At 43.3% G+C, this 24,115-nt stretch overlaps 1 protein-coding gene and 1 pseudogene across 1 annotated transcript; one reads left to right on the top strand and one right to left on the bottom strand.

Annotated features, from left to right (window-relative positions):
* Positions 1-1,391: 1,391 nt before the first annotated feature.
* On the bottom strand, positions 1,392-1,886 carry LOC109567764 (small ribosomal subunit protein uS15-like; annotated as a pseudogene).
* A 7,686-nt stretch (positions 1,887-9,572) lies between these two features.
* On the top strand, positions 9,573-11,904 carry SLPI (secretory leukocyte peptidase inhibitor). The gene is made up of 4 exons (XM_019972804.2): positions 9,573-9,706; positions 10,351-10,509; positions 10,980-11,129; positions 11,716-11,904. The coding sequence occupies exons 1-4, from the start codon at positions 9,625-9,627 to the stop codon at positions 11,718-11,720; spliced, it is 396 nt and encodes a 131-aa protein (XP_019828363.2). The 5' UTR covers positions 9,573-9,624; the 3' UTR covers positions 11,721-11,904.
* Positions 11,905-24,115: the final 12,211 nt, after the last annotated feature.

Genomic DNA, 24,115 nt, shown 5'->3' with positions numbered 1-24,115 from the left:
TCACACATGGAAGAAAGAGAATGATAAATGTGGCAAAAGGTGAACATTTAGTGGATCTGGGTGAAAGGAAAATGACAGCTCTTTGTATTATTCTTCCAATTTTTTTCTATACACCTGACATTATTTCAAAGTGACAAGTATAATACATGCTAGGGTATAGAATTTCTCAGTATGCTAAAACTGTAAATAATTAGGGTACATCCCAGGAGTTTAAGGTCAGTTCAAGAGCAGGAAATTATCAATGTGATTGAATAAATTAAAAGTTTACAGAAAAAAGTCCAAATGAATCTTTAAATTGATTCATAAAAATTATTCCATATTTTTCTATGATCATTAATGATAAAAAAAAAACACACAGTATACTAGCAACCAAAGTGAACATTCTTCACCTGATAAAGATTATTTACAAATACTTCCAGCAAGTATTTTACTCAATGATGAAACTCTAAAAGCAGCACCCTTAAAGACGGTAAAAGGCCGGGATTCCCTCTATCACTGTGTGTGTTAGTCCCTCAGTTGTGTCCGACTCTTTGCAACCTCACGAACTGTAGACCACCAGGCTTCTCTGTCCATGGAATTCTCCAGGCAAGAATACTGGAGTGGATTGCCATTCCCTTCTCAGAGAACCTTCCCAACCCAGGGATCGAACCCCGGTTCCCTCTATCTATCTGGACCTGGGTTCAATCCCTGGGTTGGGAAGATCTTCTGGAGAAAGGAAAGGCTGCCCACTCCAGTATTCTGGCCTGGAGTTGCCAGAGTAAAACACGACTAAGCCACTTTCACTCACTTTCCGTCAACCACTACTCTGATTCAATATCAAACTACTGACTGTAGGCCAATGCAGTAGAATTGAACATAAAAATAAAACGGTACAGGAGTGGGAAAGGAAAAGATAGAATGATCAGTGCTTACAGATGATATGAATGTCTTCAGATGAAATCCTAGAGAGTCATGGGTAAACTATTAAAATTCATGAGAAAACATACTGAGTTTGCAATGACGAAAGTCAATATACAAAAGACTAATTGCATGCTTACATACCAAAAACTATCAAATAAATTAAAAAGAAGGAAAATCCTATTCACAGTAGTCATGAAATTTATTACTAAAAATAAATCAAGGAAAAATTTGCAAGAGTTTTATGAAAAACAATCTTTATTGATTTGAAGAGGACTTGAATAGAGTGATGCTCATTATATATATGAAGACATAACATGGTAAATATTTTGGCTCCTCTCAGTAATATATAGCTGTGATGCAATTTTTTAAAGATCTTGAGAAATTGACCCTAAAATGTATGTGGTAGAGTAAAAAGGCAATAATAGCCAAAACAATTCTGAGTAAGTAAAACAGAAAACGCTTGTGTTTCTGTGGGAAACAAAGCACCAAGATTTTTTTTTTCTGTTAAACAATGATGTTATTGCTTTAGTACAATACACAAATTTATGCAACCAGGGCAGAGGCTGTGGATGACTCGTATTTCCAATTAGGGGGTAGGACTCGTTTGGTCTTGTAGTATCGAGCCAACCGGTGAATACGGCTCTCAATCAGAATCAGACTGAATTTAGCATCTTTATCCTTTCTGTTCCTCTCAAGATGCTTCTGAACAGCGACAGCTTTCTTAATTAAATGATAGAGATCCTCAGGGAGATCAGGAGCAAGTCCTTTGGACTTAAGAATTCTCAAGATTTTGTTGCCTGTCACAAAACGTACTTGTGCAACACCATGAGAGTCTCTCAGGATCACACCGATCTGTGAGGGAGTCAGGCCCTTCTTGGCCAGTTTGTAGATCTGCTCCTTCACGTTGTCAGAAGTGAGCTTCAGCCAGGTGGGAACGGCAGAACCGACTGGGACAGGCCCTTCCCCGGAGTGTGCATGCGACCCATGATGGCGGCGGTGTGGTAGCAAAAGGCAAAGCACCAAGATTTTTAAAACACAGATGTTCATTAACAGAGCACCAGGGACTTTCCTGGTGGCCCAGTGGCTAAAACTCGGCACTCCCAATGCAGGGGCCTGGGTTGGGTCTCTGGTCTGGGAACTAGATCACATGTGCTACAACTAAAAAGAACCTACATCCCTCAAGGAAGATCAAAGATGCTGCATGCCGCAAGTAAGACCTGGCACAGCCAAAAAATATATATATATATATTTTTAAAAGAGCATTAAGGAAGACAGATTTGATAATAGACAAATTGAGTAAAACTAGAGCCCAGAAATACATCTATATATGAAAACTTGGGACAAAATAGATGTAGTTTATAAATTAATAGGGGATCAATGATATGCATTCCATATTAGGAAAAAACGGAAACAAGATCCCTACTTCAAACTTTCCATGAAAAATAAATTCCAAATGAATTAATAACTTAAATGTGGAAGATAAAATTCATAAAAAGATTTAAAGAAAATGGAAGGGATTGTGTAAGGAGAATATGACATAAACAGTACAATCCATAGAGGGAGAGATGGGTAAAACTGACTCCATCAAAATTAAAATATATATATTATTTCCTTTTTTTTTTTTTTTGGCCACATTCATGGATTGCAGGGTCTTAGCACTTTAGTTCTGAATTGAACCTGGGCCACAGCTTTAAAAAGCACTGAGTACTAACCACTGGACTGCCAGGGATTTCCCTATGCTTTTTAAAAGATGGCATCAAACAAAGCTCCTGCTAATTGATATTTCTCTCTGGGGCTCATTTACCGTCTGTACATTGGGCACACGAATTGCACAAGCTATAGAGGTGATCCTCACAGGGGTTCTCGCCTCTGACCCCAGCTTTGGACTCAGGGTGCCACTTGGGTGCTTTCAGATCTGGGCAAGCAGCATCGGGTCAGGCATTGCCCGATCAGCTGCGCCCAGAGTACTCCCTCTTTCTGTACCTTGTATTCAAGGCGGACTCTGAGCCTATTTAGAAAATTGGATGATTGTTACACCTACTTCACATATTGTCATGATGTTTAAAAGTGATAAATCATGCAATGGGCTCAGCACTGAGCCTGGAACATAGCAAATGCTCAGTCCTGATTAACTATAATTATGCAAAGGGACATTTATTAAGTGGGAGAGTCAGGATTTGAAACCAGGTCCATGTAATTCCAAAGTCTGTGATCTTTTAATGACACGTTTTTCTCTCTCAAAGAAACCATAGTGTAGTGTGTGTTAGTCGCTCAGTCATGTCCGATTCTTTGTGACCCCAAGGACTATAGCCTGCCAGGCTCTATCCATGGAATTCTCCAGGCAAGAATACTGGAGTGAGTAGCCATTCCCTTCTTCAGGGGATCTTCCCAACCCAGGGATTGAACCCAGGACTCCCAAATTGCAGGGAGATTCTTTACCAGCTGAGCCACCAGGGAAGACATAGTGTAGTGTGGAGACAAACAAATCAATTGGCAAAGAGGTAGGTAAACTGAGGGACAGAGAAGAGCATCTAACATAAAGGATGTCAGAGACCCGCTGCTCTCCTCTCCCCCAACACCAGTGAATGGCAGGGCAGATGGTGTTTGAGAGAGAAAGGGAGAGACAGTCAGACAGGCATGGCCGTGAGTCTCACAGTCTTAAGAAGGAATAGCCACTGGTCCCTCCTGGCCCCTCTTCCTACCCTAGGTCTTAAGAGGCCAGCCTGTGAGCATGGCCAAGGGTGCCTCCGAGAACAGGAGAGCCCACCACCTGTGTCCTCAGTCTGTGCCTGGATGTAGGGTCATGGCAACATTAATTCTAGACAAGTCCTTCACCTCCTAGTTCAACCTTCTCATTATACAGCTGGGGAGGCTGAGGCTCACAGAGCTGCAGTGTCCTGACCAAGGACACGCAGTGTTAGAGGGCTCCAGGCAAAGTGGAAGTGTGGGGGCCTCTCTTCAAAACCAGGAAAAAAGTAAGACTTCCCTGGTGGTTCAGGAGTTAAGACTCTGAGCTTCCAGTACTGAGGGGTGATATTCGATCCCTGGTCAAGGAACTAAGATCCCACGTGCCATGTGGCAAAAAAAAAAAAAAGTCAGGAAAAAAGTGCTGTTAAAGATACTAAAAAACAAAAACCCAAGCAAACTTCTTCCCCTTCTTTTGCAATCTGTCAAGGTTTGGGTTTTTTTTTTTTTTTTGGCCACACTATGCGCTCCACAAGATAGTAGTTCTCCGATCAGGGTTTGAACCCTGGGTCCCAGCAGGGAAAGCACGGAATCCTAACCACTGGACCACCAGGGAATTACCTTGATATTTTTAACTTGTCATTTGACTTTGCTTCCCATAGGCATGGGGATACTCAACAGGGAGAGTGCAGAGTCCCATGAGTGCTCTGGGTCCCATCCCACTATTCAGCATGGACAGTAGCCACCAGCTGCCAGACCACCTTCCTGCTAGCTGCATTTGTGATCAAAAAGGAACAACCTTTGAGACAGTCACTGGACACTCGTATTGAGGGCTGGCGTAGTGGATGATACAGCCTCATGGGCAATAAGTAAATAAATAGTATTGGGAACTGCAGAGGATGGAAAGGTATATTGATTAAGGTTCTCGAGAGAAAGAGAACCTTTCTATATGATACCTATATATCTATATATCTGTATCTATGCCTATGCGCTGAGATGTGCTTAGTCGCTCAGTCGTGCCCGACTCTTTGGGACCCCTTGGACTGTAGCGTGCCAGGCTCCTCTGTCCATGGGGATTCTCCAGGCAAGAATACTGGGGTGGGTTGTCATGCCCTCCTGCGGGCGATCTTCCAAACTCAGGGATCAAACCCAGGTCTCCCACATAGCAGGTAGATTCTTTACCATCTGAGCCACCGGGTATCTATATTTATATGGTGGCTCAGGCAGTAAAGAGTTCGCCTGCAATACAGGAGACCTGAGTTCTATCCCTGGATCAGGAAGATCCCCTGGAAAAGGAAATGGCTACCCATTTCCGTATTCTTGCCTGGAGAATTTCATGGACAGAGGAGCCTGGGGGGCTACAGTCCATGGGGTCGCAGGGTCTGACACAACTGAGCGACTGACACTCACTTTCATACACATATACATACATGATACCTAGATGATAGATACATAGATAGATGGATAAACAGCAAGAGGATTAAAGAGTGAGAGAAAACAAAAGACAGTATCTTTGTTTTTAATATTGGCTCTTGCATTCCTAGCTTTTGGTAAGTATGAAATTCATAGGACAGGCTGAAAATTTGGGTAAGAATGTTGCATTCTTGCACCCGAATTCTGCAGGACAGCAGGTTGGAACGTCAGGCAGAGTTTCTAAATTTCAGGCTTATGTTTCTAAATTTCATCCTTCTCCTTCAAGAAACCTCTGTTTTGTTTTGTTAAGTATTTTTATTTATTTATTTAAGCCATACTGTATGGCTTGTGGGATCTTAGTTCCCTGACCAGGGATCAAGCCTACACCTCTTGCATTGGAAGCATGGAGTCTTAACCACTGGGCCACCAAGGAATTCCCTCTCTACAATTATTTCAAACCTTCGTGGATAAACCATGATACCTCACACGGGCCTGTGAATTTTGTAATATATTTAAAAAGCAAATTGTTTACATAGATAGAGGGCACCCCCCACCTGCACACATGCCCAAGAACAACTGTGTTTCAAAGGCTCAGTCAGGCATTTAATGGGGCTGAGCAAGAAGGACCCAAGACCGAAGGACCCAAGGACCTCACATCCAGTGTACCTGAACGTCATAGGAAAAATGTCCACCACGCTGAGTGGACTGGACTCTGTGCTGAGTGCTTGTCAAATATTCCTTACCACAATCACACGACAGGAGAAACCAACACTCCCATCTTAGAGCTGAGGAAACAGCCTCAGAGAGGGTCAATGATTTTCTTCCAAACTAGATATCTCAGACCTTAAGCTTAGGTTCTTTTTTTTTAACTTAATTTTTTTTGATCTGTGGCATGTCAGATCTTAGTTCCCCAACCAGGGCTTGAACCTGTGCCCCCTGCAGTGGAAGAGTGGCGTCTTTACCACTAGGCTACCAAGGAAGTCCCAAGGTTCTTTTTTAAAAAATTTATATTTTATTGAAGTATAGTTGATCTATAATTTTTTAATTTATTTATTCTATTGAAGTATAGTTGATTTATACTTTTAAATATTTATTTTATTGAAGTATAATTGATTTATAATGTGAAGTTTAAGTTCTTAGCAACCACATGGTATCGACTGTGTGTATCTTCTTGATTGCAGCTGAGAGCCTGGCACGCAGTAAGAATTCATTAAATGATTTTTGTGTGAATGAACTGAATGAATGAATGAGTCTATAGTATTTATAGAAGACTATAGAGGGTGTGAGAGGTAGGCTCAGTGAATCAATCTTGGGTTGAGGTCAGGCTTGGAAGGATGAGTGTCCACCCATTCTCATTACCAAATAGGTTCTGGGGATCAGTATGGGAGTAACCAGTTTTAGAAACGCTCAATCTGGTGTCGTGTAATTCACTCATTATGCAACTCCAGGTTTGTACCTTCTCTTGAGGGCCTCAGTCTCCTGCTCCCAGTGGGAGGTTGGGTCTGGATCAGGAGGCAGCAAACATATTCTGTGAAGGACTGAGAGTAAATATTAGCTTTGTCTAAAGACGAATTTGAGTCTCTGCCACAACTATACAACCCTCCCACTGTAGTGAGAAAGTATCCTCAGACAATACATAGATGAATGTGTGTCTGTGTTCCAACAAAAAGTCATTTAGAAAAATAAACAGTTGTCTGGATTTAGTCTCTAGGCTACAGCTTGCTGACCTGACCTTTGAATCCCTTTTAATCTTAACAGTCCATGATATATATATATACACACATATGCCATTCTGTATGGTTTCCAGAATCTTATTTCCGCAAGCTGTAATCAAACCCTCAGTCCCTGCAGCAAGAGCACGGAGTCCTAACCACCAAACCACCAGGGAATTCCCAACAGTGTATAATTTAAAAACTTAGAACCACACATATAAAGGACAGAAATAATCAGACAATGCCGTAATCCTTATATAATGTCCATGCAGGCGTTGCTAATCGATCACAGAACTCTTCTGACGAGAACGGAGTTGGCTTTTTATAATCAATCACAGATAGAGAACTCTAGCTGGAGCATTTCCTCTTTCACTCTTTCTTTTTGGCCATGCTGTGCAGCTTATGAGTCGTAATTCATAAGGAATCGAACCCTCGCCCATCGCAGTAGCAGCTCATTTTCTTAACCCCTGGACCACCAGGGAAGTTCCTCTCTTTCACACTTTATGAGGCAAATATTTAGAAAACGGCAGATACTCTCTTGAGTGTGACATTGAGGAAAATAGGAAGAAACAGAGAGTGGGAAGTCTGGCCAATTCTGTCATTCTTACCCCGGAGTAAGAAGAATCAAATCGTCCCCAGGGTGGTATAAGTGAGAACCAGAGTCCTGAACCTAAGCCAGGCTGTTTGACCCGACTGTGGTATTACCCACTGATGGAAGTCAGACATTCTGTCTCTCACTTGCCCTCCTGAGTGTGCCAGCTAGGAGTGAAAGCCCCCACATAGTAGCTCTCTGGGGCATTTTTATTTTCTTTTTTTCTTTTCCCACCATTTTTCTTTAAACTGCACTGGGTCTTCATCCCCTGCATTGGAAGATGGATTCTTAACCACTGGACCACCAGGGAAGTCCCCCCAAATTTAAATCATTGAGTGACTTCTGCATACAGGAATCAACTGCCTGTCTAGTTGGAGGATATTTTACAAATTAGTTCATGTGGAGCTTGGCAATGCAAGACTCTTGTGTCTATTTGAATTTCCATAAACCTCTACTTTGAAGAGTGAATTGGAACTTCCAAGCATCAAGAAGTTGCATGATAATGGGGCGAGAGTTTGGATTTTGCAGTGAGACAAATTTGGCTTGGGTTCTAGAGAGAATGATCACTCCTTTGATAATTAGAAGTCATCTATTCAGGACTTCCCTGATGGCTCAGTGCTAAAGAATCTACCTACCAATGCAGGAGACATGGGTTCAATGATATCTGATGTCTGATGGGTTCGATGATGTCAATGATCAGGGATTTTCCCTGATCTGGGAAAATCCCACATGCAATGGAGCAATTAAGCCCATGCACCAGAGCTACTGAGCCTGTGCTCTAGAGCCCAGCAGCCGAAACTCCTGAGCCCACGTACCTCAGCCACTGAAGGCCGTGCACCCCAGAGCTGGTGCTCCACAACAAGAAAAGTCACTGCAAGAGAAGCCCATCCACCACAGACAGTAGCACGCGCTTGCTGCAACTAGAGAAAAGCCCATTTTTTGTTATGGCATGAAATTTGTAGGGGTAGGAAGCATTCCTCTAACATCTCAAATTACACACTATAACTAAATGTTGATTATAGTGACTGGTGAGCTGCTCTGCCCCTTTAGCTCAGATTCACTTCTGTTCAATCATAAGGGAAACAATTCATTTATTCTTTTCAGAGTCCTTCTGCACCCATAACCTCACAACTCTGTGAGAAGCCTGATTTGTTAGAATTGTCCCATTTCAGTCAGGAAAACTGAGCTCCAAAGAGCTTTGTTGAAGGCAGAGCTCTTCTGTATCTTTTACGTGACAACTATTTATGAGCACCTTCCATGTCCAGACATGGAATAGGCACTGGAGACATAAGGGTATAAATACTGGGGCGGGGGGAGGGGCGCAGAGATCAATATCTGTTCGCTGAAGAATTTGTTGTGACCCACCTGGCTTCTTGGAATCTTTTAATCGATGGAAATCCAGAAGAGGTCTGATAAGATTTCTTAATTCAGGCAAGTCTTTATTGGGACACCAGAGAGCGAAAACAAGTAACAGTTTTTCTTGCTCACTTGCTTGGGGGGCTGGTGAGCCGGTCCTTTGTGTGGAGTGAGGTTGGGGATGAGTCCAGGGGGCTGGAGGGGTGGCTTGAGTGGTCTGCCCACCTCCTTGGCGGTGCTGTGTGCAGAGTGCATGTGTAGTACCCTGTTATTGCTCCATTTCACATCTCAGAAGTGGCAGTTGGGTTTTTGGGCTTTTTGTATCTTATTGTTCATAATTTGCCCCAACTGCGCATGTGGGTAGTTATTTTTAGTCCCTTATAGATACGTTGTATTCTGTTGCTCTAGGAGCCGTTAGTCCAGGTGCAAGCACTTAGAAACGGGTCCCAGTTCCCAGATCCCAGCTTGACTCAATGTTATCTGAAATTTGAGAAAGAAATTGCACTGAGCAATCAGTAGAGAGTTTCACAATTCCCTGGGAGTCCAAGAGTGGGAGAACTAGCAGTGCATTTCCCAACATCTTACCTAAGAATCCAGGACTAAATAGCATCTTTGCAGTTGACCTTTTATTTTAACCCCATCTCCACTAACAAGGCTAAGGGACGTGGGGCCCCCACAATGTTCAGGGTTCAGATGGACACCTGAGATAGTTTCCTCATAAGCCTGCCGACATCTCCCAGGCCCGCCTCTCCTCTATTTTTTCCCTGGCAGTTATTTCAGTGGCCTTGCCATCTTGCCCGGGACAGGAATGAGCCACTGTCTCTCTAGTATCAAGCTTCCTGGTCTCTGCCTTCCTGTTTATGCCATGGAAGCTGGGAGGGGCCAAAGAAATGCTGGTGAGGCCACACCCACTAGTGAAGGTATAAATTGGGAGGTCTGGCCATCAGCATCACCCCTGCCCTCACCATGAAGCTCAGTGGCCTCTTCCCCTTCATGCTTCTTGCCCTGGGAAGCCTGGCACTTTGGGCTGTGGAAGGTGCTGAAAATGGTGAGTTGGAGATACCTTGGTACCATCTTGGCTGCAATGTCAGAGGTGGTGTGGGAATGTACCCTTCTCTAGACTGTGAACTCTGAGCTTAGCTTCAGGAGATGTCCCTGGGAGTGTGTTCATGTCCACCTGGGCTCCAGGGTCTCTGTGAGGGCTTCTGAGCATCTGAAAACTCTTCTTTTACTCTGCCATCTGTCAGCCCAGGTCTCAGTCCATTGCTGTTCTTGTTCCTCTCTCTCCCTGCCTTGTTTCCTAGTCTCTGGTTCTCCAGGCATCAGTCTGACTCTTGCTGATTCTTTCCATTAATCTGTTTTCCTGCCTCAGGCTCTAGCTCTCCTCCTGCCCTGTCAGTTCCATTTATCTCTGTTTAGTTCCTTCCATCTCCATTACCCTCAGCCTTGCTTACTCCCTGTGTGTAGCCTTTGCTTTTGTCTGAGGCCAGAAACCTTGGCTGGGAGCCCTATGCCTCTCTCCTGACCATGTGTGTGATTTCATCAAGCTTGTCCAGACGGGGACTTCCCTTCGGACTTTGTGGACAGTCAGCTGGGCGAGGGTCACTGCTGGAGAGCGGTGCTTTGTCCAGGAGCTGTGATGGCCTACTCAACACCCAGCCCCCTCCAAATTCTTGAACTTCTCTTCAAAAGCTTTGAAAGCTGGGGCCTGCCCTCCTAGAAAAACTACCCAGTGCCTTGGAGATGAGAAACCCAAGTGCAGAAGTGACTGGCAGTGTCCACACAAGAAGAAATGTTGCCTCGACACTTGCGGAACTGAATGTCTGGACCCTGTCAACGTCACAAACCCAGGTGAGAAGGTGGAAGAGCTGGTGGGGAGGAGTGGAACGAAGGACACAGCCTTGGGGAGACGGGGGTGGGTCCTGCCTGGCCACCTCTTCGCCAAGAAGTGTTGAGCCAAGTTTGTCAGGAAATCATCCAGCCCCAGACAGGAAGTTACCCACTTGGCTGGTAAAGCAGCCAGTCTGCTAAAAGGTCAGTTTTGCAGGTAATAGTCATCTGGTCATTCAGATAGCCAGGCAGTGGGCAGCCACCCCACCACTCAGCACTGGACAACTGGCCTCCTGTGTTGACTGAGGGTTTGATGTCAGAGGAGAAACAGATCCTATGTTCAGGGGGTACTTCCTGGCCTCGGGAAGGAGGTGGAGGTCATGGACACGGGATTTTCTCTGCTCAGGCTAGGGCAGGGGCTGGGGCCCAGAAGTAGGGGGCGGTGATGTGGAAGGCCTAAGCCTTCTAACCCATGACTCTACTCTCTCCAGTTAAGAAGAAGCCTGGGACGTGTCCATTGGTCCATGGCCGATGTCTGATGCTTAAACCCCTCAATCACTGTGAGACAGACGACCAGTGCGTAGGTACATTAAAGTGCTGCAATGCTGTGTGTGGGAAAGTCTGCCTTTCCCCTGTGAAAGGTAAGGAGGGGCTGGGGCAGGCTGACCTCCCTCCCTCCAACTCTCTCTGTCTCAGCCCTCTGAAGTTCCCAGCATATGAACAGGGGACTCCTGATCCCAACCCCAAGCAGAGTTTCTGCCAGACTCTGTGGTCTTCAAGAGCCCTCTCTCCCAGGCTTCAGGGCAAGAATTTCCATAGGATGGCTCATGGCTTTGATTCTATCCCAGCCCTTCTGAGTAAGGGTCCTGGGCAAGTAACTCTCAGTCTCAGCTTCCTTATATGTAAAATGGATATAATTAACTTGAAAGTGCATTGTCAAAAGTACTGTTCAGTATGTGTTATTAAGGTTATTTCCAGGATGTTGTTTAGGGTCAAAGCCCAAGGGACCAGTGGATTTTGAGGATAATCCAGCTCAAGGCTCTGATTTATAGAGTTTTCTAGTAAAATAGAGGCTTGTACTCAGCCTCCTGATACCAAGACTCCTTCAACTCTATCAGCACCTTGCTATTTTCTCTATCTCAAGGGATTTCTTGGGCGGGGGGAGAGAATGTGAAGATGACTCGGGTGCTTCCAATATTGAAGCCCTGATCTCATTTTCTCTCCCAGCCTGATTCCTGCCATTTGGGAGAGTCTCTGGATTCCTACTCTGTGTGGTGTGGGAGTTCCATTTCTACGCCCAGTCTTGGATCACTCCTTGGCGAAGACTTGGTTCTAACACCAATATCTTCTTTGCAGAAGAAGCCAACAAATGTCTGTTGACTTATCAATAAATAAATGAGCATGTTTCTCTCTGTACATACTGCTTCTGTGATACATTGGGGAGGATGAGGTGGGTGGGTAGTGATGAGGAAATATCTGGATAAGAGGCTTCCCTCACATCATAGTTCACATCATAGTTCACATCATAGTTCTGAAAAGACTCAGCTCTGTGATTTGGGACAAACAACTTTATCTCTAACATCTTAATCTCTTAACTTACAAAGTGGTGATAAAAATCAGTGTATGGAGCATTGATATGTGCAATGCAAAATGAATAGCAATGTTACGGGGCCACTGCAGGCTCTCAAAAAATGGTGGATACTTGCCTTCTGCGGTGATCTTGAGCCCCTTTCATTTCTTCTCTCTCCCAAGACACGGCTTCTTCTGTCTTAAAGTAAGTGTTGAGCAGAACGACATGAAGTGATTATCAGTCCTGTGGGAGGACTCCAAACACTTCTGTCTGTCCATTGTATTGGGTTGACCAAAACATTTTGTTCGTGTCTTTCCATAACATCCTGCAAGACAAAACCCAAATTTTTTTGCCAACCCAATATATTGGTATCAGAATCTCCAAGGAAAGCAAAAACATAATCAAGCATTGGGTGAAACAGTGCTTCAACCCCATAAGACACATCCACAGTGGGCTTTGATCTCTCATGGCCAGGGAGTCTTTCCTGGCAGCTGACGCTGGGCAATTTACCTACATGCACTCCTCTCATGTAATGGTAAAGGGACTCCACTCCGTTCTTTCCTTGCTGAGGACAGATACAGCTGTGGGGTTGACCAGGTGCCCAAGGGCACACACACTCACATAAAATGAAGGAGCATGTGTTGAGGTTGAAACGGGAAGATATTTCTACACATGGAGTAAGTCTGGCACAGGCTGTGTTGGACTCTCTATCTCTTGGTAAGCAAGTATCATATTTCAGGCCGAAGACCCCTTCTGCAGTGGGGGATGTATGCTTGAGACTGCCTTTCCCAATATTAGGAATATTGTCACGGTAGGTCACGTGGAGGATATGTTCTTGGCCAGAAACACAGGAGGGTGATACTGTTTTCAACTCAGTGGAGCGGAAAGTAATAAGAGCTGGAATTCCTAGAGCTAGGGCCAAGTAGGGAAATTTGCTCCATATTTTTCTGTGCTCTATGGATTCTAAAGTAAACAGAGAACTTAATTAGATAATGATTTTTTTAAAAAGACGAAATTGTAATTCAATCCTCTCCTGAAAAATGTCACAGGTCGAAGAAAATAGTCCATACTATTTGAACCAATATGCTAAGAGCAACAATTGCATGTATTAAATTCACCATTTCAGAGATGAGGGGAAAGGAGAAGAGCCACTGAGTTCATATTCTATGAGTCATTCATTTCATGTTAATTTCATATATTTCATTTTATTCATTTTAGCCACCCTCCAAGTTGACTTCCAATGATCCTCACCTCTTAGTATTCACACCCTAATGTGGTCCCCTCCCACATTTTTGCACAGTTGGTCTGTGTGACCAATAAACCATTGCAGAGTGATAGATCATTTTGTCCTTATGAGATTAGATCATTAAAAGAGATTAGTTTCCATTTTGGGAGGCTGTGCTCTCCTCAGTCATCTACTCAGGCAAAAACTCAGCTGGCACGCCATGAGGACATTCAGCCATCTGTGGAGTGGCCCCAGTAGAACTAATGTCTCTGGTCAACAGCCTCTGCGGAACCAAGGTCCACCACCACGTGGGCGACTTGGAAGTGGATTTTTCAGTCTCCGTCTAGTCTTGTCCCAGCAAACATCTTGATTATAACCTGTGAGAGACCCCAGATCAGAACCATCCGGCCAAGCTGTTCCTGGATGTTTTTTTTCTGTTACCAAATGCTTTATTGTTATCATCAGTTATCCGCAACATTAAACAAGGTGGGAGATGACAATGCTGGTTTATGTTAATGTTGGTGGTGGGATAACACTTCATCACTTACACATAACCAGTCAGTTTTATTACTTAACATATAATAAGTTCACACAAAGTCTAAATAAAGCCTTCCAAAAATCCACTGTATAATCCTTGATCAAAATACGAATGAAAAGAATTCAGACTTTCTTGTTCTTTTGATAATATGATCTGAGAAATGTGATTTTTATAGTTTAAAAAACAGACTAATTATTTATGGTTTACAAAATGGATGGATGTACCTTAATTATATGACCTTTTAGGCAAGGGTTACACATACTTTCCTTGGCTATCTATGAAGATTTCTTTATTTCAACCATGTCAGCATATATTCATGACTTCTATCAATTGCTTTCAAGAAGACACATGAGGATTTCAATAAACCTTAATTCTCAGACTGTGAGATGATGTTAATGGTTTTAAGATGCTGTTTTGGGACAATTTGTTATGTAGTTATAAATGACAAATTTGCTGAGGTTAGTAAAAATTTGATACTACAACCAAATACTCTGACCTGTAGAAGAAAAAATAATTATGTGCCAATTTTGTCTGCTCTGAACAAAGATGGAAACAGCTTAAACAAAACGCTCAACAAAATTCAGTAAGTTTTAAACAGCTCTCCTAAAACTGAAATGTGAATTCTTCAATAAAATTAGGAATGGAAATGGGGATTCCCCTTGGCGGTCCAGTGGTTAAGACTCTGAGCTTCCAGTGCAAGGGGCATAGGCTCAATCCCTGGTCGAGTAACTAAGATCCCACATGCTGCATGGCACAGTCAAAATATTAAAAAAAAAGAAAAAAAAGGAAATGAAAGGATAGAAATTAATTCAAAAAAAGGAAAAAAACAAAACTTTGTAGCAAAACCTACATTAAGTTGAATTTTCAGAGGTATTGTCATTAAAGTCGTAAATAGAATGAGTCACCACTATTTTTCAACAGTGTATGAGATATACAAAAATATGCAATGAGATAAAGGAATAAAATGTGTAAGGATGAGAGAAGCTTATTGTTATTATTGGCAGACAGTATCATTTCCTACATAACAATTTAAGACTTTCAATATAATGGATGAAGTTTAATTTCATTGGAATTGTGGGGTATAAAGTTTATACAAAATTCTATGGCATTTCTCCACATTACCCAAAAGCAGTCAGAAATAATAAAAGTAGACATAAATAATCCCAAGAAGCAAACTCTACAATAATCCTAGGAACAAATCTACAAATTATGTCAGAACATCATGGATTAAAAGAAAAAAAAAAAGAATTTTATTTGAAGATCTAAAATAAGAACTGAATAAATGGAGAATTAATGTTTGTGTTTGGAAAGACTCAATCAGGTAAAGATTGCAACTCTTTAAAAATGCATTTACAAATTCAATAAAACTGCAATAAAAACCCCAATACGATCTTTAAAAACAACTTGGCAAAGTTATCCTACAGTTCATATATTAGTATAAAGGTTGCAGAAGAGCCAAGAACATTTTTAAAAAGTACAAGAATGGAGGATAGTCATACCACATACCAAAATATTATTACCCCTCCCTTGTGAACTTCCCTCCCACCTCCCACCACATCCCACCCCTCTAGGTTGTCACAGACCACCATGTTTGAGTTCCCTGCCTCATACAGCAAATTCCCACTGGCTATCTATTTTACACACAGTAATGTACAGGTTAGTTATGTATAGGCATAGCTAGTAATATGTACATATTAGTTATGTATAGGCATAGTTCGTAATGTATAGGCATTCCGTCCCATCACTTCATGGCAAATAGATGGGGAAACAGTGGAAACAGTGACTGACTTTATTTTGGGGGGCTCCAAAATCACTGCAGGTGGTGAAATTAAAAGACACTGCAGCCATGAAAGTAAAAGACACTTACTCCTTGGAAGGAAAGTTTTGAACAACCTAGACAGCATATTAAAAAGCAGAGACATTACTTTGTCAACAAAGGCTTGTCTAGTCAAGACTATGGTTTTTCCAGTAGTCATGTATGGATTCGAGAGTTGGACTGTGAAGAAAGCTGAGGGCTGAAGAACTGATGCTTTTGAACTGTGGTGTTGGAGAAGACTCTTGAGAGTCCCTTGGACTGCAAGGAGATCCAACCGGTCCATTCTAAACGAGATCAGTCCTGGGTGTTCACTGGAAGGACTGATGTTGAAGCTGAAACTCCAATACTTTGGCCACCTGATGCAAAGAACCAACTCACTGGAAAAGACCCTGATGCTGGGAAAGATTGAGGGCAGGAGGAGAAGGGGACAACAGAGGATGAGATGGTTGGATGGCATCACCGACTCAATGGACATGGGTTTGGGTGGACTCCGGGAGTTGGTGATGGACAGGGAGGCCTGGCATGCTGCAGTTCATGGGGTCGCAAAGAGTTGGACACGACTGAGCGACTGAATTGAACTGAATGTATAGATTTCAACGTTACTTTCTCAAATCCTCCCTCCTTCTCTTTCCCTCGATGTGTCCACAAGTCTGTTGTTTTATGCCTGTGTCTCCATTGCTGTCCTGCAAGTAGATTCATCAGTACCAATTTTTGTTTTTAAGTTCACACTGACAACTTTCACGGAGTTTAATAGTAATTTTTAACATAGAGTATTAGGCTTCTAGCTTCCCAGGTGGCTCAGTGGTAAAGAATCCACCTGGAGAAAAGAACCTGGAAGGTTACAGTTCACGGGGTCACAAAAGAGTTGGACATGACTGCACAGCTAAACAACATTAGGGTTCTACCCTAAGAGAAATAGAACAGGTAGGACCAGTAGGAGATATATATATATTTTTTTTTTCATAGCAATATGTGTGTGTGTATTTATTTATTGTTATGACAAGTTAGCTCATGCAGTTTTGGAGGCTAAGTCCCATAATCTGCCATCTGTAAAATGAAGACCCAAGAAAATCAGTGGTATAATGCAGTTTAGGTCTGAAGACCTAAGAGCTGATGGTGTAAATTTTACTCCAAGGGCAGGAGACAAAGAAGTGAGATGTCCCATCTCATGCAGCTGCTGCTGCTGCTAAGTCACCTCAGTCGTGTCCGACTCTGTGCGACCCCATAGACGGCAGCCCACCAGGCTCCCCTGTCCATGCTCCCCATGCATTTCCTTCTCCAGCGCATGAAAGTGAAAAGTGGAAGTGAAGTCACTCAGTCGTGTCCGACTCCTAGGGACCCCATGGACTGCAGCCCACCAGGCTCCTCCATCCATGGGATTTTCCAGGCACGAGTACTGGAGTGGGGTGCCATTGCCTTCTCCCATCTCATGCAGAGAGGCAGGAAAAAGGTATAAATTCCTCCTCCCTTCACCTTTTGTCCTACTGGGCCCTCAAAAGTTTGGATGAGGCCCCACACACACTGAGGAGAGCAATTCACTTTACTGAGTGCACAGATGCAAATGCCAGTCTCATCTGGATACAACCCCACAGACACACCTAGAAATAATACTTAACCTGTGCATTCATGGCCAGTCAAGTCGACACATAAAATTAACCATTACAAGTCGACTGAGCATCCATACAGATCTCCTTAAACCATACTTAATCTTCAAGTAAAATAATGACAGGGTCATAATCCTGCCAGACAGGGTACAATTATCCTGTATAGAACCCAAAACACATTAACTCCATTCGCAGAAGAGGAAGTAAAGCCCTTGAGTGATATTTACTTTCCTCCTTCATATCCAGTAACTTAAACACTCTGATGTTAAAATTAACAATACATAAATACTACCATCAAGTCATCTTATGTTACATGATAAGGTAAAAAGAGACAAAAAAAAAAAAGAAAATATAGAAAATACGCACACATGGGTTCATAGCAAAATGAGGAAATGTCAAGACTATTACAGGCCTCACATCTGTAACTGTTCACATCGTTGGAGCTGGTATTTACAGTTACTTTCTTCCACTGTCCTTCTGTAGCCCTTTGTTTTCATAAATCAATGACTTAATTGCAGAGTGAAATATATAATATTACCAAGTCTCTATGGGATCTCCTGTATTCCAGACATATGCTTCCACACCTTCAATATGGAGCAGTAGTCCAATTTTCCCTGATAGTCATGATTAACCACTCCAGCCAACACCATAACCCTCTTCTTTACCTGTTGTTTTAGAGACATGAGGAACCCAAAGTAGTCAGATGGTAGTTTTATTTTATTTATTATTATTTTAAAAATTTTTGGTTGCACTGGGTCTTCATTGCTGTCAGGCCTTTCCCTGGTTGCAGCGAGCTGGGGCTACTCTTCATTGTGGTACATGGGCTTCTCATTGCGCTGGCTTCTCTTAATGCGGAGCACAGGCACTGGGCCAGGGGCTCCGGTAGCTGCATCTCACACGCTCTGGAGCGTGGACTCAGTAGTTGCAGTACATGGGCTCAGTTGCTCTGCAGCACGTGGAATCCTCCCAGACCAGGAATCAAATCTGTATCCTCTACACCGGCAGGAGGATTCTTAACAACTGCACCACCAGGGAAGTCCTATTTTATTTATTTATTTTGGCTGCACCTGGATGGTAGTTTTATTTTATTTTTTTCCAGTATAAAATGAAACTTTATTTTTTTAATGTAAATTTATTTATTTTAATTGGAGGCTAATTACTTTACAATATTGTATTGGTTTTGCCATACATCAACATGAATCCGCCACGGTGTACACGTGTTCCCCATCTTGAACCCCCCTCCCACCTCCCTCCCCATACCATCCCTCTGGGTCATCCCAGTGCACCAGCCCCAAGGTTCCTGTATCATGCATTGAACCTGGACTGGCGATTCGTTTCACATATGATATTATACATGTTTCAATCCCATTCTCCCAAATCATCCCATCCTCTCCCTCTCCTACAGAGTCCAAAAGACTGTTCTATACATCTGTGTCTCTTTTGCTGTCTCGCATACAGGGTTATCGTTACCATCTTTCTAAATTCCATATATATGCATTAGTGTACTGTATTGGTGTTTTTCTTTCTGGCTTACTTCACTCTGTATAATAGGCTCCAGTTTCATCCACCTCATTAGAACTGATTCAAATGTATTCTTTTTAATGGCTGAGGAGATCCAACCAGTCCATTCTGAAGGAGATCAGCCCTGGGATTTCTTTGGAGGAAATGATGCTAAAGCTGAAACTCCAGTACTTTGGCCACCTCATGCGGAGAGTTGACTCATTGGAAAAGACTCTGATGCTGGGAGGGATTGGGGGCAGGAGGAGAAGGGGACGAGAGAGGATGAGATGGCTGGATGGCATCACTGACTCGATGGACGTGGGTCTGAGTGAACTCTGGGAGTTGGTGATGGACAGGGAGGCCTGGTGTGCTGCAATTCATGGGGTCGCAAAGAGTCGGACACGACTGAGTGACTGAACTGAACTGAACTGAATACCCCATTGTGTATATGTACCACAGCTTTCTTATCCATTCATCTGCTGATGGACATCTAGGTTGCTTCCATGTCCTGGCTATTATAAACAGTGCTGTGATGAATACAGGTACACGTGTCTCTCTCAATTCTGGTTTCCTCGGTGTGTATGCCCAGTAGTGGGATTGCTGGGTCATAAGGCAGTTCTATTTTCAGTTTTTTAAGGAATCTCCACACTGTTCTCCATAGTGGCTGTACTAGTTTGCATTCCCACCAACAGTGTAAGAGGGTTCCCTTTTCGCCACACCCTCTCCAGCATTTATTGCTTGTAGACTTTTGGATAGCAGCCATTCTGACTGGCGTGAAATGGTACCTCATTGTGGTTTTGATTTGCATTTCTCTGATAATGAGTGATGTTGAGCATCTTTTCATGTGTTTGTTAGCCATCTGTATGTCTTCTTTGGAGAAATGTCTGTTTAGTTCTTTGGCCCATTTTTTGATTGGGTTGTTTATTTTTCTGGAATTGAGCTGTAGGAGTTGCTTGTATATTTTTGAGATTAGTTCTTTGTCAGTTGCTTCATTTGCTATTATTTTCTCCCATTCTGAAGGCTGTCTTTTCACCTTGCTTACAGTTTCCTTTGTTGTGCAGAAGCTTTTAATTTTAATTAGGTCCCATGTTTATTTTTGCTTTTTTCAGTTCGATGGGATCACTGCTGTGTCACCTAGTGGAAACATTCCTCCCTCCAGAACCAACACCTCCAGCCAAGAGTACACAAAGTCAAGGGGTCGAAAAGGTAAGGTTTGCTAGTGGCCCCCTAGTGGTCATAGTGGGAGGTGCCCCTCCATCTCTACCTCTTGATTTCTGAACCCATGAATCCTAATTATGGAAGAAACAGCAAGATATATCAGACACTGATTGAGAGCATGGACAGCCTTCGAGAGAACCTTGCCCCGGGCCTGCAAGGTATTGTCATCTGGCTGGCACTCCAGCTGAGTCTTCAAAAGGCGGTTTCAGTGTTCTAAAAAGTCAGTTGTTTTAGAATGATGCTGAATTCCATGAGCACGGGCCCATTGCCATAGTCCTTTTGCTGTGAAGTGAGTTCTTTGATCAGAGCATTATTGTGAGGCAAGGTGGATTAGGCATTCTGTAAGTACATGTCTGGTAGTTTTGCATACAGGGGAACATTGCATACAGGGCATGCAAATTCATATCCAGAGTGCTATTCCCTGATGTCCCTTCCATGATGCAAGTGACCTGATGTAATCAACCTTCCACCAGGTAGCTGGCCCATCACCCCAGGGAATGGTTCTGTACTGGGCATGGATGTTGGTCTCTGATTCTGGCAGATCAGCACTCAGCAGTAAACAACTAATTATATTTCTATATCCCAGAAACAATTAAAGATGAACTTTTTACAGTCACATCAAAAATCAACTAAGATTAAGAAAAGATGTACAAAATCTTTATGGAGAAAACTATTACATTTTTCAAGAGAAATTAAAGAATACCTAAAGAGAAAGAAAGAGATACCATATTCATAAATTGTAAACCTTAAGGATTATGCCAAAGCCTTTAACTGTGTGGATCACAATAAACTGGAAAATTCTGAAAGAGATGAGACTACCAGACCACCTGACCTGCCTCTTGAGAAACCTATATGCAGGTCAGGAAGCAACAGTTAGAACTGGACATGGAACAACAGACTGGTCCCAAATAGGAAAAGGAGTACGTCAAGGCTGTATATTGTCACCCTGGTTATTTAACTTATATGCAGAGTACATCATGAGAAACTCTGGGCTGGAGGAAGCACAAGCTGGAATCAAGATTGCTGGGAGAAATATCAATAACCTCAGATATGCAGATGACACCACCCTTATGGTAGAAAGTGAAGAGGAACTAAAGAGCCTCTTGACAAAAGTGAAAGAGGAGAGTGAAAAAGTTGGCCTAAAGCTCAACATTCAGAAAACTAAGATTATGGCATCCGGTCCCATCACTTCATGGGAAACAGATGGGGAAACAGTGTCAGACTTTATTTTGGGGGGGCTCCAAAATCACTGCAGATGGTGATTGCAGCCATGAAATTAAAAGACGCTTACTCCTTGGAAGGAAAGTTATGACCAACCTAGATAGCATATTGAAAAGCAGAGACATTACTTTGCCAACAAAGGTCTGTCTAGTCAAGGCTATGGTTTTTCCACTGGTCATGTATGGATGTGAGAGTTGCACTGTGAAGAAAGCTGAGCACCAAAGAATTGATGCTTTTGAACTGTGGTGTTGGAGAAGACTCTTGAGAGTCCCTTGGACTGCAAGGAGATCCAACCAGTCCATTCTAAAGGAGATCAGCCCTGGGTGTTTTTTGGAAGGAATGATGCTGAAGCTGAAACTCCAATACTTTGGCCACCTCATGCAAAGAGTTGACTCATTGGAAAAGACCCTGATGCTGGGAGGGATTGGGGGCAGGAGGAGAAGGGGACGAGAGAGGATGAGATGGCTGGATGGTATCACTGACTCGATGGACATGAGTTTGAGTAAACTCTGGGAGTTGGTGATGGACAGGGAGGCCTGGCGTGCTGCGATTCATGGGGTCGCAAAGAGTCGGATACGACTGAGCGACTGAACTGAACTGAACTGAATATCATAAAGATGTACTTTCCCCTGATATATTTATAGATTCAGTACCATCATGGATAAAAATTCCCATAGGTTATTGTTGCTTTGTTTGTTTACATGTGTGTGTATCTTGCAGAAGCTATTGAAGAAATGTATTTGGAAAAGCAAAGAGACAAGAATAGCAAAAACCTAAATGAAGAATATAAGAACAGGACAGGGACATCTCTGGTGGTCCAGTGGTTAAGAATTTGCCTTCCAAAGCAGAGGACCCCAGTTTGATCCCTGTTCGGGGAACAAAGATCCCACATGCCATGCAGTGTGGCCATAAAAAAAGGAAGAAAGCAGTAAAACTTATTCTACAAATTATTACAATTTAGCATAAATTGAAGTAAATAAAATATTGTGATATTGGCAAAGGATAGACTCACAGACCAATAGTATACAACAGAAAAAAAAACTCAGCAATGTGAGCCAGGCAGGTTTAATATGAAACTTATAACTAAAAAGGTAAAAAAGAAAGCTCTAGGACTGAGGGAGAGTAAGTAGTCAAGGAAAGAACAAACTTGCTGGAGAGTGAATCCTCTCCAAGGTTAAGATTCAGACTTATCAGAGAGGATGTGGTGGCAGTCCGTTGGTTGGCAGAGAAGTTGGTCGGCTGAGTTTTCCCAAACCAGAGCTGGTCCACAGTCCGAGGGCAGAGGCCGGCTGGGGGAGCGGGAGGGATGCTCCGGGCAGCTGCCTGCTGGGGGTGCTATTGAACTAACCGGGAAACCTCAACCAGGAAGCAGCAGCCTGCTGGATTGTCCTGGGAACTCTTCTGGGAGCTGGCTAGGCGGGGCTCCACTGAACATACCTGCTGGGTGAGCTCCACTGGTGGGCATCACACACCAGGGTAGTGGTGTCAGAGCAAGAAAAAGGAATGCACATGAGAATCAAGAAAAGGAGCCCCTTTCTCCTCCCTCCTGTGTCTGTCCTGCGCCCACTACTGATAAAGATTAACATCACGTCAGCTGTGCTGTGCTTAGCTGCTCAGTCGTGTCCAACTCTCTGCAACCCCATAGACTGTAGCCCACCAGGCTCCTCTGTCCATGGGGATTTTCCAGGCCAGAATACTGGAGTTGGTTGCCATGCCCTCCTCCAGGGGATCTTCCCAACCCAGGGATTGAATTGCAGGCAGTTTCTTTACTGCTGAGCCACCAGGGAAGCCCAAGAATACTGGAGTGGGTAGCCTATCCCTTCTCCAGGGGATCTTCCTGGCCCAGGAATCAAACCAGGGTCTCCTGCATTGCAGGTGGATTCTGGTAACCAGCTGAGTTACCAGGGAAGCCCTCATGTTGGCTAACAAGGGAGAATGTTCCCGTATTACAAGCCAGCAATCAAGGATAGATTTGGAGCTGAGAAGCAATAAATTCGAAGCTCACACAAACCAATTAGAATAAAGAGCCCCCAAACAGTCCCCTTCACATGCAGGAATTTGATTTATGTCACAGGTTGACTGGCAAACCAGTAGGGAAAAGAGACTGCTTTCAATAAATGGCATTGGGGCAAATGGCCACCTCTCTATGCATATTTTCAGAAAAGAAGGAAAAAGAAGAGAAACTTGATCACAACCTTTCATAGCATGCAAACAGTTCCAAGTAGACAATATAACAGGCAAAACTGTAAAACTTTTAGAATGTGACACAGGATAATATTTTCATGACCTCAGTATAGAGAAAGATTCTTTAAAGAAGACACAAAAATAGTAATCATAAAGAGATTGGTAAGTTTGACTACAATAACATTTAAAATTCTGTTTAACAAAAGATACTGTTAGGAAAAGGAAAAGGTGAACCACAGGTTCGCCAATTGCTCCCTGCTTTTCTGACCCTGGGGCCTCTAGGAAGCTGGGGGCAGATGAGGGAGGTTGCTGCTATTTAGAGGCATGGTCCTGGGGAAGTGAAGGCTTCCGGGTACCCAAAAGGTCTAGATTGGACAGTTGAGGACCCCAAGCCCCATTTCATGGGAGCAGCACTCATTTCAGAGAGAGAATGTCCAGGCTGCCCTGTCCTGTCCTCTTCTGTTCCACCCCATAAGCACTACCCTCACACTCCCAGATCATAGCTTTTCTTAGGTTCTGGGCAGATGCTAACAGATCAAATTTTCCCATGAAGCATGGGTCCATGCCCCTAGAGATCCATCTCCTATTACCTAGTGATCTTTGAGAAATCACAAATTCATGTGCCCATGAAATTCATGAAGGTTTTCAGATGTGCCTGCGTGTGTTTCTACAAGCCTGTGTGTCTTTGTGACGTGCCTGCTTGTGACTCAAAGTGTGGTCCACAGACCAGCAGTGTGCTTATTTGGGAGCT

Source organism: Bos indicus, chromosome 13 (assembly GCF_029378745.1).
Source record: "Bos indicus isolate NIAB-ARS_2022 breed Sahiwal x Tharparkar chromosome 13, NIAB-ARS_B.indTharparkar_mat_pri_1.0, whole genome shotgun sequence".
NCBI classification, from domain to species: Eukaryota; Metazoa; Chordata; class Mammalia; order Artiodactyla; family Bovidae; genus Bos; species Bos indicus.
This window is presented reverse-complemented; position numbering and strand designations above follow the sequence as displayed.